The 14,411-nt window shown below is 44.5% G+C and overlaps 1 protein-coding gene across 1 annotated transcript in view; it reads left to right on the plus strand.

Annotated features, from left to right (window-relative positions):
- Positions 1–14,411, plus strand: part of TNFRSF25 (TNF receptor superfamily member 25) — a 147,626-nt gene that overhangs the window by 64,530 nt on the left and 68,685 nt on the right. The window contains exons 5-6 of the mRNA XM_073561689.1: positions 9,458–9,650; positions 13,338–13,466. Of these exons, the coding sequence (XP_073417790.1) occupies positions 9,458–9,650; positions 13,338–13,466 (322 nt within the window). The remainder of the gene's footprint in view (positions 1–9,457; positions 9,651–13,337; positions 13,467–14,411) is intronic.

Below are 14,411 nucleotides of genomic sequence, written 5' to 3' on the forward strand. Positions count from 1 at the left end.
TCATGGTGTGGCGTTATTTGTCCCTTGTATGTGGTATTATTTGGTCACTATGTGGTGGTAATAAGTGGTCTGGTCATAGTACTTGTCCCTTGTATGTGGTAGTAATGGTCTTTTAAAAAATGTATGTGATTCATTCATTTAAAGAAAAATAAATAAGTAGGGCCTGTCAGAAGAGACTACCTTGTTGTGGTGGCAGCATAAAAAATCTTCTGGCAAAAACAAAAGCTGCTGGCTATGTACAGTATGTATGTGTAGATTGGAACTGTTAATGTATGATTGGTGAAAATGTGGTACAGAAGTGAAGATTTTCCAAGAGTGGGCGGTGGGACTGTGGAAGGTTCGAGGGGTGAAGACAGTGCTGAGGTGGAGCCTGGACGGAGTCTCAAGGGGGCCCGAAAATTTTGTCACTATGGGGCCCTGAAATTCCTAGTGGGAGGCCTGGTGCCATCCAGTGATACCTGTCACGATCCATGATGGATTGCGACAGATAAAAGCACATGTAACTTTTTTTCCCTTTAAGCTGTTTTCTTAAAGTTAGTTTTGCCCCCGGTGGCCATTAGGGTCATTACACAGTGGTGTCTTTAGTTCTAGTTTTGCCCCGGTGGTGGCTAGTATTATTACATGGGAATCACTAGCAGGTGTTATGGCTCTGGCTCTTGCCTATAAAGGAGAGTCAGGTGGTCTCACTCACTGTTGGTGATATTGGTCATTTCCAACCATCCTTGGTGGAAGAAGGAGCTAGAGAAGCAGCTCCGTCAGCTCAGTCAGAGTCCTGGTGTGGAAGGAGCAACAGTGAGGAGTTCCTTGCAGCTCTGACAAAGTTTTGGTGAAGTAGCAGCTATTCAGGAGGAAAGCTGCACTCAGGTGCTGGACTCTGTTGCTGGGAGCAATAGCAACAGAGCAAAGCTAAGTGTTTTTTCCCTGTTTGTAAATTTCCTTATGTGTGTTTTAGTGCAGAGGTGGGATTAGTTTCTGCACCGTCCAATTCATTAGAAAGGGATAGGTGCAGGGCGAGCTAGGGTTTTTAGGTATCCTGCTCATCGCCTGGTGCGGAGCCTGCCTAGGGACCATCAGGAGTGTAGAGACACTGACTCAGGGGAGTGCAGGAGGTCTCCACGTCCCCGTTCCCTATTGCAGGGCCCTCCATTGTATCGGTTTCCCTGGTGTTTCCCTTATCTCTGTAAATTCGCCCTGCTGGAGGCGGTGTATCCAGATACACATGTAACTATTGAAATTCGCCTGCTGGAGGCGATGTATCCGGCTGCACGTTTCATTGCTTAAATTTGTCCTGCTGGAGGCGGTGTATCCAGGGTCACGGATGTCATAGAAATTCGCCCTGCTGGAGGCGGAGTATCCAGTCACCCATGACATCACAATACCGCTGTCTCTTCCCCTGTTCTAGGTGCTTCCCAGTCCCCTGTCCAAATGACTGGAGCAGATGCCTCCTGCCCTGCACTTACCCTTGCACATTCTGACTTACCATTATTAGGTACTTCCAAATCCTTATCTCAGCTCAACGTTTAACTGTCCCTACCCTAGGTCTTGGAATGAAAAAGAATGTTCCCAGGGCACATTTCCAGGCTGCTTGCCACCACTTTTTATCCCAGTGTGGCATCCCCGCCTTGTACCAGCACGTGTTCAGGCACATCACGCGTGCACTTACCAACGCACTTACTGGCATTGTCCACATATCGAACAACACATGTGCAAGTGTTTGTGGCCAAGAATGCTACATCTCCCTGACTGCACAGTGGGTGAACATTGGGGAGGCTGGGGACAAATCACACCATGGCAGGGCGCACGTGCTCCCGACACTGAGTATTGCAGGACCTACTTCTATCACGGTTTCCTCCACCTCCTACAGAAGTTCCTGCATTCCCTACTGCTTCTCCTCATTCTCCATCTCCGATGTGGTATCTCAGCGCACGTCGTCCACGTCAACCAGAAGCTCTGCAGCACTGCCTCAGCAAAGCGGCAACAGACTCTAATGAAACTAATTTGTCTAGGAGACAAACCGCACACCGTGCACATACTTATAGGAATAAAAGACTAGACAGAGCTGTGGTTTTTGCCGCTGAATCTCCAACCAGGCATGGTTATGTGTGATAATGAGTGTAACCTAGTGGCGGCTGTAAAGCTTGGCGAGCTCACACGTACCGTGCTTGGCACATGTGCTCAACTTGGTAGTTCAGCAGTTTCTGACCATATACCTAGATTTGCCAGAGTTTCTGGTCAAGGTATGCTGCGTCAGTGCCCATTTCTGCAAGTCGGCTAAAACATTGCATGCAATTGCAAGCTGTCATGATCCAGGTTGGATATGACAGGTTTTGAATAAGTAACCTTTTTTTCCTTTGAGCTGGTTGCTTGGAGTTGGTTTTGCCCCCGGTGGCCATTAGGGTTATTACACAGTGGTGTCTTTTGTTCTAGTTTGCCCTGGTGTTGGTGAGCGTTATTGCATGGGAATCTCTAACAGGTGTTAGACTCTGGCTCCTGACTATAAAGGTGTGCCAGGTGTTCTCACTCACTGTTGGTGATATTGGTGTTTTTCAACCATCCTTGGTGAAGAAAGGAGCTAGAGAGAGTTTCTGGCAGCTCAGTCAGAATCCTGGAGTGGCAGCTATGGTGTCAGGGAGGAGTTCTGGCAAAGCTTGGAGGAGTGGCAGCTATGGTGTCAGCGAGGAGTTCTTGTAAAGCATGGTGGGGTGGCACCTATGGTGTCAGCGAGGAGTTCTTGCAAAGCTTGGTGGAGTGGCAGCTATGGTGTCAGTGAGGAGTTCTTGCAAAGCTTGGTGGAGTGGCAGCTATGGTGAAAGCTGCACTCATATGCTGGACTCTGTTGCTGGAAGAGAGCTGCACTCAGATGCTGGAATCTGTTGCTGGAAAGCTGCACTCAGATGCTGGACTCTGTGGCTGGAAGGCTGCACTCGGATTCTGGACTCTGTTGCTGTAAAGCTGCACTCAGATGCGGGACTCTGTTGCTGGAAAGCTGCACTCAGGTGTTGGATCCAGTTGGAGGAAAAGATGCACTCAGGTGTCGGACTCTGTTGCTTGGAGCATTAGCAACAGAGCAAAGCTAAGTGGTGTTTCCCTGTTTGTCACTTTCCTCAATGTGTGTTTTAGTGCAGTGGTGGGATTAGTTTCTGCACCATCCACTTCCCTAGTAAGGGATTGGTTCAGGGCGAGCTAGGGATTTCAGGTATCCTGATCGGCGCCCGGTGCGGAACCGGCCTAGGGATCATTAGGAGTGTAGAGACACTGACTCAGGGGAGTGCAGGAGGTCTCCACGTCCCCGTTCCCTATCGCAGGGCCGCCATTGTAATTGCTTTCCTGGTTTTCCCCTTTATTCTGAAATTTGCCCTGCTGGAGGCGGTGTGTCCAGTCACACGTGACCATGACATTATCACCAACCTTACATTTTTTTTCTGGAAGGCCTTTGGCCAAGTTCAGGCCAGTGAGTAATTGCTGCTGGGCCTCACTGAGGTGAGTGAGGAGCTGCATGGTGTGTTGAAGCAGTTCCAGCAGCAGTTATCAGGGTCTGGGGCCTTCCCTCTGGCTCAACCAGAAAATCAAATTGCGGCTCTGGCAAAGAAGCCCCCAGTGTCCCTGCTGGTGAGTGGGACTCGCTCATGCACACGGACACACCCAGGCATGTGGGAGGAGTGGGTGTCCCCATGGTGCTGCCTGGTATTCCCCGAGGTGAAGGGATACGTCCCTGTGGTGGGCAGATTTGTGTTATAGTCCGCGGGGCTCACGCCAAACCTTCCATACCACCGAAGAAGCCGCCCCCTCCTGGTCGTGTGGAGGAAGGCGACCAGGGAGTGTATATTTCCTCCATATCTCCATCCCCTTCTCCTCCGGCTGTGGCTGCAGGGGTACTGCCATGGAGTAGGGGCAAGTCTCAACTCTCGCCATTAGCCAACCCAGAGAGGCGCAGGCCTTGTAGTAGGAGGGGTTGGAGAGTGGTGTTTCCCTTGGTAAATAGCGGGGAGTGTGAGTGTGGTGACACAGGGGGATGCCTCTGTTGTCAGTTCCAGTAAAAGTTCGCAGTATTTGACAAAGTAATGAGTGGTAATAAACGTTCTGGTCCTGACCAGTGTGTGAACGAGCATGTATGGGTGTCCACCAAATAACATCCAGTAGAAGTGTGTGCGGAGTCTTGTCTGCTTGTTTTATCTCCAAGCATGCTCATACACAACTCGCTCCCCAGGACAGTGCTCTGGGGATGTGCAACGCAGCCAGAACATACATTGCCAATACCAGCGGGTCCCATTTGTCTTTAACCTGAAGTACAGGTAGTTGCAGAGGTAAACTCTGGATCTGGGCATCCCCTCTGTAGGTGGTTCCCTGATGAGGAGTGGTCTTGAGGGTCCAGAGGCCCCTCATTGAGGGAGAGTACTGTCATGATCCAGGTTGGATATAACAGGTTTTGAATAAGTAACCTTTTTTTCCTTTGAACTGGTTGCTTGGAGTTGGTTTTGCCCCCGGTGGCCATTAGGGTTATTACACAGTGGTGTCTTTTGTTCTAGTTTGCCCCCAGTGGTGGTGAGCGATATTGCACGGGAATCTCTAACAGGTGTGAGACTCTGGCTCCTAACTATAAAGGTGTGTCAGGTGTTCTCACTCACTGTTGGTGATATTGGTGTTTTCCAACCATCCTTGGTGAAAAAAGGAGCTAGAGAGAGTTCCTGGCAGCTCAGTCAGAATCCTGGAGTGGCAGCTATGGTGTCAGCGAGGCGTTCTGGCAAAGCTCGGAGGAGTGGCAGCTATGGTGTCAGCGAGGAGTTCTTGTAAAGCATGGTGGAGTGGCAGCTATGGTGTCAGCGAGGAGTTCTTGCAAAGCTTGGTGGAGTGGCAGCTATGGTGAAAGCTGCACTCAGATGCTGGACTCTGTTGCTGGAAGAGAGCTGCACACAGATGCTGGACTCTGTTGCTGGAAAGCTGCACTCAGATGCTGGACTCTGTTGCTGGAAGGCTGCACTCGGATGCTGGACTCTGTTGCTGTAAAGCTGCACTCAGATGCGGGACTCTGTTGCTGGAAAGCTGCACTGTTGGATCCAGTTGGAGGTAAAGATGCACTCAGGTGTCGGACTCTGTTGCTTGGAGCATTAGCAACAGAGCAAAGCTAAGTGGTGTTTCCCTGTTTGTCACTTTCCTCAATGTGTGTTTTAGTGCAGTGGTGGGATTAGTTTCTGCACTGTCCACTTCACTAGTAAGGGATTGGTTCAGGGCGAGCTAGGGATTTCAGGTATCCTGATCGGCGCCCGGTGCGGAACCGGCCTAGGGATCATTAGGAGTGTAGAGACACTGACTCAGGGGAGTGCAGGAGGTCTCCACGTCCCCGTTCCCTATAGCAGGGCCGCCATTGTAATTGTTTCCCCTTCCCCCGTGTCTTGTTGTTTTAGTTACCGGCCTGCAGGTCGTGTCACACAGGACAGTTACACGTGCCGTGTCTTGTTGTTTTAGTTATCGACCTGCGGGTCGTGTCACACAGGACGGGTCCACGTGACACAAGCTCACCGACTGGTGTGTGACATCATCTCGCGCTGGAACTCCCCTCTCCACATTTCGGTCAAGACTTTGTGAGCAGAAGAGGCCAGTGGTCGACTACCAGTTCCAACATGCCCTTCAGTATTCTGGTCAGCCTCTGCACATAACAAATGAAGAGTGGACATGGATGTCTGACATTTGTTTGGCTCTTCAAGACTTTGAGCTCTCCACAAAGATGGTGAGCAGTGATTATGCTACAGTCAGCAGGTAACTATCCCGCATCTCTGCTTAGTTAAACCATCGCTGCTCACAATTAAACATGAAGCTTTTCATGCGGACCAGGTGGGGATGGAAGAAGACATAACACAGAGAGATTGTAGCCATCTCAACCTCATCTCGTCTAATCAGCACGGATTAGGTAACAATGAGATTGGACGCTGAGGAGGAGGAAGAGGAGGAACAAGAGCTAGTGGGTAGCGCAACAGAGACTGGTAGCCACATCTCTCCTATGTGGATGGGCTCACTAGGGGAATGAGGAGGAAGAGAGGGAGGAGGAGGAGATGGAGAATTGACATCATGGTGGAGACAGAGAAGTGTTGGTTGTATGGAGCTTGGCATATATGGCCGACTTTATGTACCGCTGCCTTTCTTGTGACCCTCACGTTACATTCATCATGTAAAAAAAAGAGTTCTAGACTCACGCTACAAGGAGAAATTTGCATCTTCTTCCTGAAGTGGAGAGGTCTTCTAAAATGGTGCTATACCACAAGGCGATTGTGGAAAATATGTTGTAAAAATTCCATCAGACAATGGTAGAGGAAGGGGGCAAGCTTCCTTGCCCAACCAAGGAGGAGAGGCCAGGAAGATGCACACCAAAGATAGGGATGCACTGTCAAAGGCATGGGCCAATTTCATGACACCAGCCCAGTGCCTAAGGTCTGAAGACCGGGTATTTTTGACAAAGATTGAAACGTTTTTAAAGATGGTCAAGTATACTGTCCTCATACACGGTGTGTAGTGAGACATGTAGCTAAACTCCCTGTCTTCTTTAAGAAAAAGAGGCTATAAGTTGTAATCTTCTTTTATTGATTGTAGATGTGACAGGAAAGGGTGAAACTATAGGATGCAATAACAGGAGCATTTCAGAATATATAACTGCACAGAGCATAAAACACAAATAGTCTGCAATACACAGTAATATGAGGTAATACACAGGTAACAAGAGATAATACATAGGTGATGATTACTTACTTAGTACAGCAAACGTATTGATAAACACAGGACTGTAACACATAGATAGTGCTTACCAACTATGCTTAGAGCAGGCTGTTTAAGGAGCATGAAGAAAACGAATGGTGTTGTTTCTCCTCAGACGCATGGAGGAACAATGACTGCTATTCCCTTCACTGTGTCATAATAAGTCCACAATGCAACAGGAACAATCCTACAGTGCCCTAAGAACTTCCCAAAATACATTGCAAATTAAACTAGAATCTATGCATTAAACCGCCAGCAGATGGTGCTGTTACCCTACAATATGAAAAATAGGAAGGATTAATACACACAAAAATACAATGTCTGTAATAACTGAGACATAAAAAAATGACTAAACTTTCTAGAGAGCAATTATATGACTGGACAGAACATCAAGCAATACTTGACTGACCAACCCAGCGTACTCCCTAATTCCACTCCAACTTCCAACTATTGGGTCTCAAAACTGGATACCTGGCATGAGCTGTCCCTCCATGCCTTGGAGATGTTGTGCTGCCCTGCCGGTAACGTCTTGTCTGAGAAGGTTTATAGTGCTACCTGGGGGGTCAAAGCAGACAGGCGCTTTCGCCTGTCAACAGAGAATGCAGACTGGCTCACTCTCATAAAAATGAACAAAGTGTGGATTAACCCACACTTTTCCACACCACCAGATGACAGCAGCACATAAAGTGTAATATTCAATATTTTAATGAGGCCCGCCTGTTATTGCCTTTCAGGGGTCTGTGGATGACCATAATCATATTATTTGTCACATTTTTGTGGTATATAACAGTAGAAAAAAGTGCTTGAAAATTTTGCTTGTTTCTTCACATTTCTTACCCATACACTATTCTGTGTTCTGAGGTACAGTTTTTGATATGTAAGACTAAAAAAAAACATTTAAAAATGTTGCTAGGTTAAATTTCTCAGCCATACAGTATTATGTGTTCTTGGGTACATTTCATTAGTATATAACCCTCCAAAAACGTATTCAAAATTTTATTATTATTATTATTATTATTATATTGATCACCCATTTTGTTGGTATATAACCCTCAAAAAACTTGTTCAAAATGTATTGGTATTTTAATGCTCATCCATATGGTATTACATCTTCTTTGGTACATTTCAATGGTATAAAAGCCTCAAAAAACTTTTTCAACAATTTATCTGTATTATATTGATCACTAAGGCTGGTTTCACACTAGCGTTTTTTAGCGCAGCGCATCGTGCGTGTACATGCGCATGCGTCCTGAGCCCCTATCTTTAACATGGGGGCACATGGTCTAGCGTTTGCACTCGTTCGTATGTGTTTTTTTGTAGTGTGCGCCAAGGCGCTCTGGACGCACCCTGTTGCATTTTTGGCCCGTCCGACCTGTCTCAAAAAAACGCATGTGCACGGAATGCGCACAGAATGCGCAAAAAAACACATTACAGTCTATGGGAACGCAGGTGTGCGCATGGACATGCGCACGCCTGTGTTTAAAAACGCATGTGTTTTAAGAGTTAACATGACTACAAACTGGTTAAAATGCATGCGCAAAAAAAGCAAATACATGCAAAACGCATGCTGCGTATTTTGCATATGTTTCTACTGCGCACGAAGCGCAGCGCTAAAAACCGCTAGTGTGAAACTAGCCTAAGACTTTTAACTTGCAGATTTGTTGAAGAAAATATTCTGCAGCATGGCAATTCTCTGTGCATTTTTGCCCAGCATTTCATTTCTCACCAATGACTTCGCTCTAGTCAATCAAAAACGCAGGCAAAAATGCACCAAAAATGCGAGTTTTTTTCAGCTGCCTTTTTCCTGCCAAGAGATGCAGAAATAGTGCAGAAATTTTACTCAACGTGTGCTCATACCCTTATTGGTATTAAATTGCTCACCCATAGACTATTCCATGGTCTGGAGCACATTTCCTTGGAATATAACCCTCAAAAGTGCATAGCCTTTATGAGTCTAGGAGTACCAATACATGACAACTTGAACAGAATGTGTACGAGACCCTCCTTTATGTCTAATACAGGGTGTGCAAGTCCCTAAGTTTTGGCAGTTTTTACTTAGTTTATAAATTCAACTGAAATTTCCTATTTTTTAATTAAAAAAACAAGTCATTATACAGGAAAAAATGTTTAAGTTTTTTTTCCTGTAAAATGCAATTTCTTGTTATTTGGGAATGTTTTGAAGTCACCACTCCATCCACTCCATGCAAAAGTGTGACCCCCATTTTTCTCAACAATCTGGGAGTCAGAGATGCTTCCAGGTGGTGTTCGCCATGATGTTCTCCCTCCATTCAGCACTTTTCCCATCCATTTGAACATTTTTAGGGCCCCCCAGACCTCTTTGTAGGGTCTGCCGGAAAAAGCCCGGCTTTCCCATTGACTCCCATTATACTCGTTACTCGAAACGAGCCTTTCGAGTATTAGGAAATGTTCAGTTCAAGCAACGAGCACCCCTAATAAAGATATATGGTATACAGCTGCCATTCAAGTCAATGTTGGATTTATACTGTAAATTAATGTGCACGTAGCTCCTCCTAGTGGTAGCCAAAATTATACCATTTATTAAGTTAGAAAACAGTTTTGCCAAAGTAACTCTTTTTTTATATATATATTCAACATTTAGGACAGCGCTAAAGTTGCACAATGGTTTCAGTAGAATGAAATGGACATCACCCAGATCTTAACCGTTCTGTAGCACCATCTATTTTTTTCCTAGGTTTATTTCACAGAATCTGTCAATCATAGAAACACAAATACACTAGAGAAACGCAGCGAAACATTTAACTTCAGTAATGTTGAAATAGAGCAACCTTTCAAGAGATCCCGACGCTACAAGAGGTCAAACTGTGGAAGTAATGAAATGGGTTATGATGCAGACAAAAAACACTGTTGTATGAAATGTCGTGAAGGTGAGCTCCCTGATGGCATTATAGTAGTTATATTTGTGTATAAAAGACATTATTATAGTAGTTATATTCTTGTACTTAGGGGCAGTATTATAGTAGTTATATTCTTGTTCTTAGGGGCAGTATTATAGTAGTTATATTCTTGTACATATGCGCAGTATTATAGTAGTTATATTCTTGTACATATGGGCAGTATTATAGTAGTTATATTCTTGTACATAGGATCAGTATTATAGTGGTTACAATCCTGTCCATAGGGGCAGTATTATAGTAGTTATATTCTTGTACATAGGAGCAGTATTATAGTAGTTATATTCTTGTACATAGGAGCAGTATTATAGTAGTTATATTCTTGTACATAGGATCAGCATTATAGTAGTTATATTCTTGTACATAGGGGCAGTATTATAGTAGTTATATTCCTGCACATACAGTACGAAACGTATTCAGACCCCTTTAAAATTTTCACTTTTTGCTTCATTGTAGCCATTTGGTAAATTCAAAAAAGTTCATTTTTTTCTTATTAATGTACACTCTGCACCCCATCTTGACTGAAAAAAAATCAGAAATGTAGACATTTTTGCAAATTTATTAAAAAAGAAAAACTGAAATATCACATGGTCATAAGAATTCAGACCCTTTGCTCATACACTCATATTTAAGTCACATGCTATCCATTTCCTTGTGATCCTCCTTGAGATGGTTCTACTCCTTCATTGGAGTCCAGCTGTGTTTAAGTAAAGTGATAGTACTTGATTTGAAAAGGCACACACCTGTCTATATAAGACCTCACAGCTCACAGTGCATGTCAGACTAAGAATGAGAATCATGAGGTCAAAGGAACCGGCCAAGGAGCTCAGAGACAGAATTGTGGCAAGACACAGATCTGGCCAAGATTACAAAAGAATTTCTGCAGTACTCAAGGTTCCTAAGAGCACAGTGGCCTCCATAATGCTTAAATGGAAGAAGTTTGGGACCACCAGAAGTCTTCCTAGAACTGGCCGTCCAGCCAAACTGAGCAATCGTGGGAGAACATCCTTAGTGAGAGAGGTAAAGAAGAACCCCAAGATCACTGTGGCGGAGCTCCACAGATGCAGTAGGGAGATGGGAGAAAGTTCCACAAAGTCAGCTATCACTGCAGCCCTCCATCAGTCGGGCCTTTATGACAGAGTTGCCCGACGGAAGCCTCTCCTCAGTGCAAGACATATGAAAGCCCGCATAGAGTTTGCTAAAAATACACATGAAGGACTCACAGACTATGAGAAATAAGATTCTCTGGTCTGATGAGACGAAGATAGAACTTTTTGGTGATAGATAATTCTAAGCAGTATATGTGGAGAAAACCAGGCACTGCTCATCACCTGCCCAATACAATCCCAACAGTGAAACATGGTGGTGGCAGCATTATGCTATGGGGGTGTTTTTCAGCTGCAGGGATAGGATGACTGGTTGCAATTGAGGGAAACATGAATGCAGCCAAGTACAGAGATATCCTGGATGAAAAGCTCTTCCAGAGTGCTCTGGACCTCAGACTTGACCAAAGGTTCACAAGACAATGACCCTAAGCACATAGCTAAAATACCAAAGGAGTGGCTTTAGAACAACTCTGTGACCATTCTTGACCGGCCCAGCCAGAGCCCTGACCTAAACCCAATTGAGCATCTCTGGAGAGACCTGAAAATGGCTGTCCACCAACGTTCACCATCCAACCTGACGGATCTGGAGAGGATCTGCAAGGAAGAATGGCAGAGGATCCCCAAATCCAGGTGTGAAAAACTTGTTGCTTCATTCCCAAGAAGACTCATGGCTGTACTACTCAATACTGAGCAAAGGGTCTGACTACTTATGACCATGTGATGTTTCAGTTTTTCTTTTTTAGTAAATTTGCAAAAATTTCTACATTTCTGTTTTTTTCAGTGAAGATGGGGTGCAGAGTGTACATTAATGAGAAAAAAATGAACTTTTTTGAATTTACCAAATGGCTGCAATGAAACACAGTGAAAAAGTTAAAGGGGTCTGAATACTTTTCGTACCCACGGTAGGAGCAGTATTATAGTAGTTATATTTGTGTACATAGAGCAGTATTATAGTAGTTGTATTCTTGTCTATATGGAGCAGTATTATATTATTGTATATAGGGGGCAGTTTTATAGTAGTTAAATTCTTGTATATACACCTGATTATAATGGCCCATTTATGTATATATAAGTAAACCATCATAATCAGCTCTGATATTGTGTCACTTCTAGTTTTAAAGCCTAATACACACTAATCTATCAAAGGGACTTTGTGGCATAGGAAACCACTTTTAGGCCATGTTCTCATGTTCAGTATTTGGTCAGTATTTCACATCAGTATTTGTAAGTCAAAACCAGGAGTGGAACAATCAGAGGAAAAGTATAATAGAAACTCGTCACCACTTCTGCATTTATCACCCAACTTTCTGGTTTTGGCTTACAAATACTAATGTAAAATACTGACCAAATACTGAACGTGTGAAAGGGGCCTAACTCCGATAGATGTATCTTAGCAATTAGCAATTCCAGTTGGGGACATAATCAGGTGTTTTTGAGTGGTAACCCAACTTCTCGGTAAGGCCGGGATCCCACTTCCTAGAATCTCGGACGAGTCTCGCATGTCAATACCCGGCACTGCCGCCGGCACTCAGGAGCGGAGCGTGCGGCTGCATGTATTTCTATGCAGCCGCACATTCCGATCCAAGTGCCAACGGCAGTGCTGGGTATTGACATGCGAGACTCGTCCGAGTTTCTAGGAAGTGGGATCCCGGCCTAACAAAAAGAATTGCATGAATGAAGGAAAAGACAATTCACGGCTTTGGGCTGCGTTAACCGCATTGTGAATTTTCATTTCCTTCAATCATCCTGGTAGGGTTCATCCTCATCCACAAGGCATCAGCAACCATTATTGAGCTTTCACATGGGAACATAGAACACATTAAATGCACAATAACCATAAATAATAAAATAAAGACTTGACACAGAGATTTGTGGAATAGCAATGGCCGCTATGTTTATTTAGGGTAACATCAAAACAGGTTTTTAATAAATACCTTTAAAAGAACTCAAGTTACTATATACCAGTATATATGAATCACAACTCACCAATCCATCCAGATAACTGGGTGACTTTCCCTCAAATAACGCCTCACGACAGGGAAAAATACAGGGGAGGGACGGTGGGAAAACTTCTCTTCTCCCTCACAGTGTGAGGAGAAATTGCCAGAACAGCATTATTTATACATGAGTCTGCCAGTTCTATTTTTACCTGCCAATCAAATCATAGAAAAAGAGCGCCAAAACACAAGAAGAACCAATCATAGAAGGCTCGTGTTTCCACAGCCTGACAGGTGACTTAAGACTTAAGGCAATAATATACCGCCAATTTTAAGTGACTAAAAATAATGAACTGAGAGAAATACATAAAAATTCCATGTTAGTGTCCATGTTCCCATGTGACCCCCTCTACATAAGATTCGGGGGAGGGCTGCCAGGAGTTTTGCTTTCACAATTTGCTCAGAGGAGCAGATTACCTGGATGTGTTTATAAAGGGATGACCCTATGGTCTGTTTCCTTACAGCGTTCATCTAGAAAGTGTTGCATAGCACCCATGACTTTCTGCAGATTGCTCTTTTGGGGTATTTCATATGTAGCTATATTTTTTGTCTTTCAGGAGAATCTGTGGAGGAGCCATGTACCTCTCCTGGGCAATATCCTACCTGTAAACCCTGTGAGGAGGGAACATTTCTTGCATTCAGCAACTATGTTCGTAAGTGCAAACGATGCACCAGTTGTCATCTAGGTAAAGTGCACATTGCAATACTCAGTATATAGAGAAATATGCGTATATACACTGAGACAACAACATTACGACAATCTGTATTATAAGCTTCAGCCTAATATGGGAAATCAAATTCCCAATCTGTAGACGGACCTGTATCTTGTTGATGGGGAAAGCACCAGCCAGAAATGTGATTTTCTTGTTACCGCTCACTCTGCTGCCATAATTGCTGGTGCTGGAGCCTCTGCTTGCACATCTGTCATATATTAGGAAGTTTCTCATCGTGCAATTCCCTACAATGTTCTCTTTTTTTCCATTAACATATTAATGACATATACAGTTGTAAGATACCGACAGGATTGTAGTCATGGCTTCATTCTCAGGGCTTCGCTTACCCCAACTCTTCTCCTCGGACAGACAGGGTCTCTCCTTAATATCAGCACATCCCGTACTCACTGTGCTGGCAGCTACTTCTTCACTGCTGTGTCCCCCATTCTTCCCTGCGCTCAAAGGACTGGAGGCAGAGTCCAAAGCAACTTTAAACAAAGCAGGTTTATTATTATCTTCAGGACACAGCACATCCATTACACCTCCGGAGCATTCTTCTTCAAAATACCAGCAGCACATTTCTCTGTCTTTCCCTGCTTCATCCTCCACGTCACAGAATAAGCTACAAAGATATAACGGGACGAAGTGCCCGGGGAAAATGCCATTGCGGTATTTCTCCCTTCAGCCTGCTTCGCCTCAGACTCAGAAATACTGCCTACAGGGTCATCCACCACGTCAAAGGTTAACCTGCCCGCCACTTTTACGGTGACTCACTCTATCTTCTTCTACTACTTACTTCACTTTCCACTTCACTGCTGTGCATACTGTGCTCTATACTCTTCTCTTCCTTTCTCACTTTTCTACTACTTTCCAGGGATGGCTGGGCTTCTGCTTATAATGTTACGAGGCAGCCGAGCA

The sequence above is a fragment of the Dendrobates tinctorius genome, unplaced genomic scaffold (genome assembly GCF_039654945.1).
Source record: "Dendrobates tinctorius isolate UK_male_01 unplaced genomic scaffold, ASM3965494v1 ptg000326l, whole genome shotgun sequence".
NCBI lineage: Eukaryota > Metazoa > Chordata > Amphibia > Anura > Dendrobatidae > Dendrobates > Dendrobates tinctorius.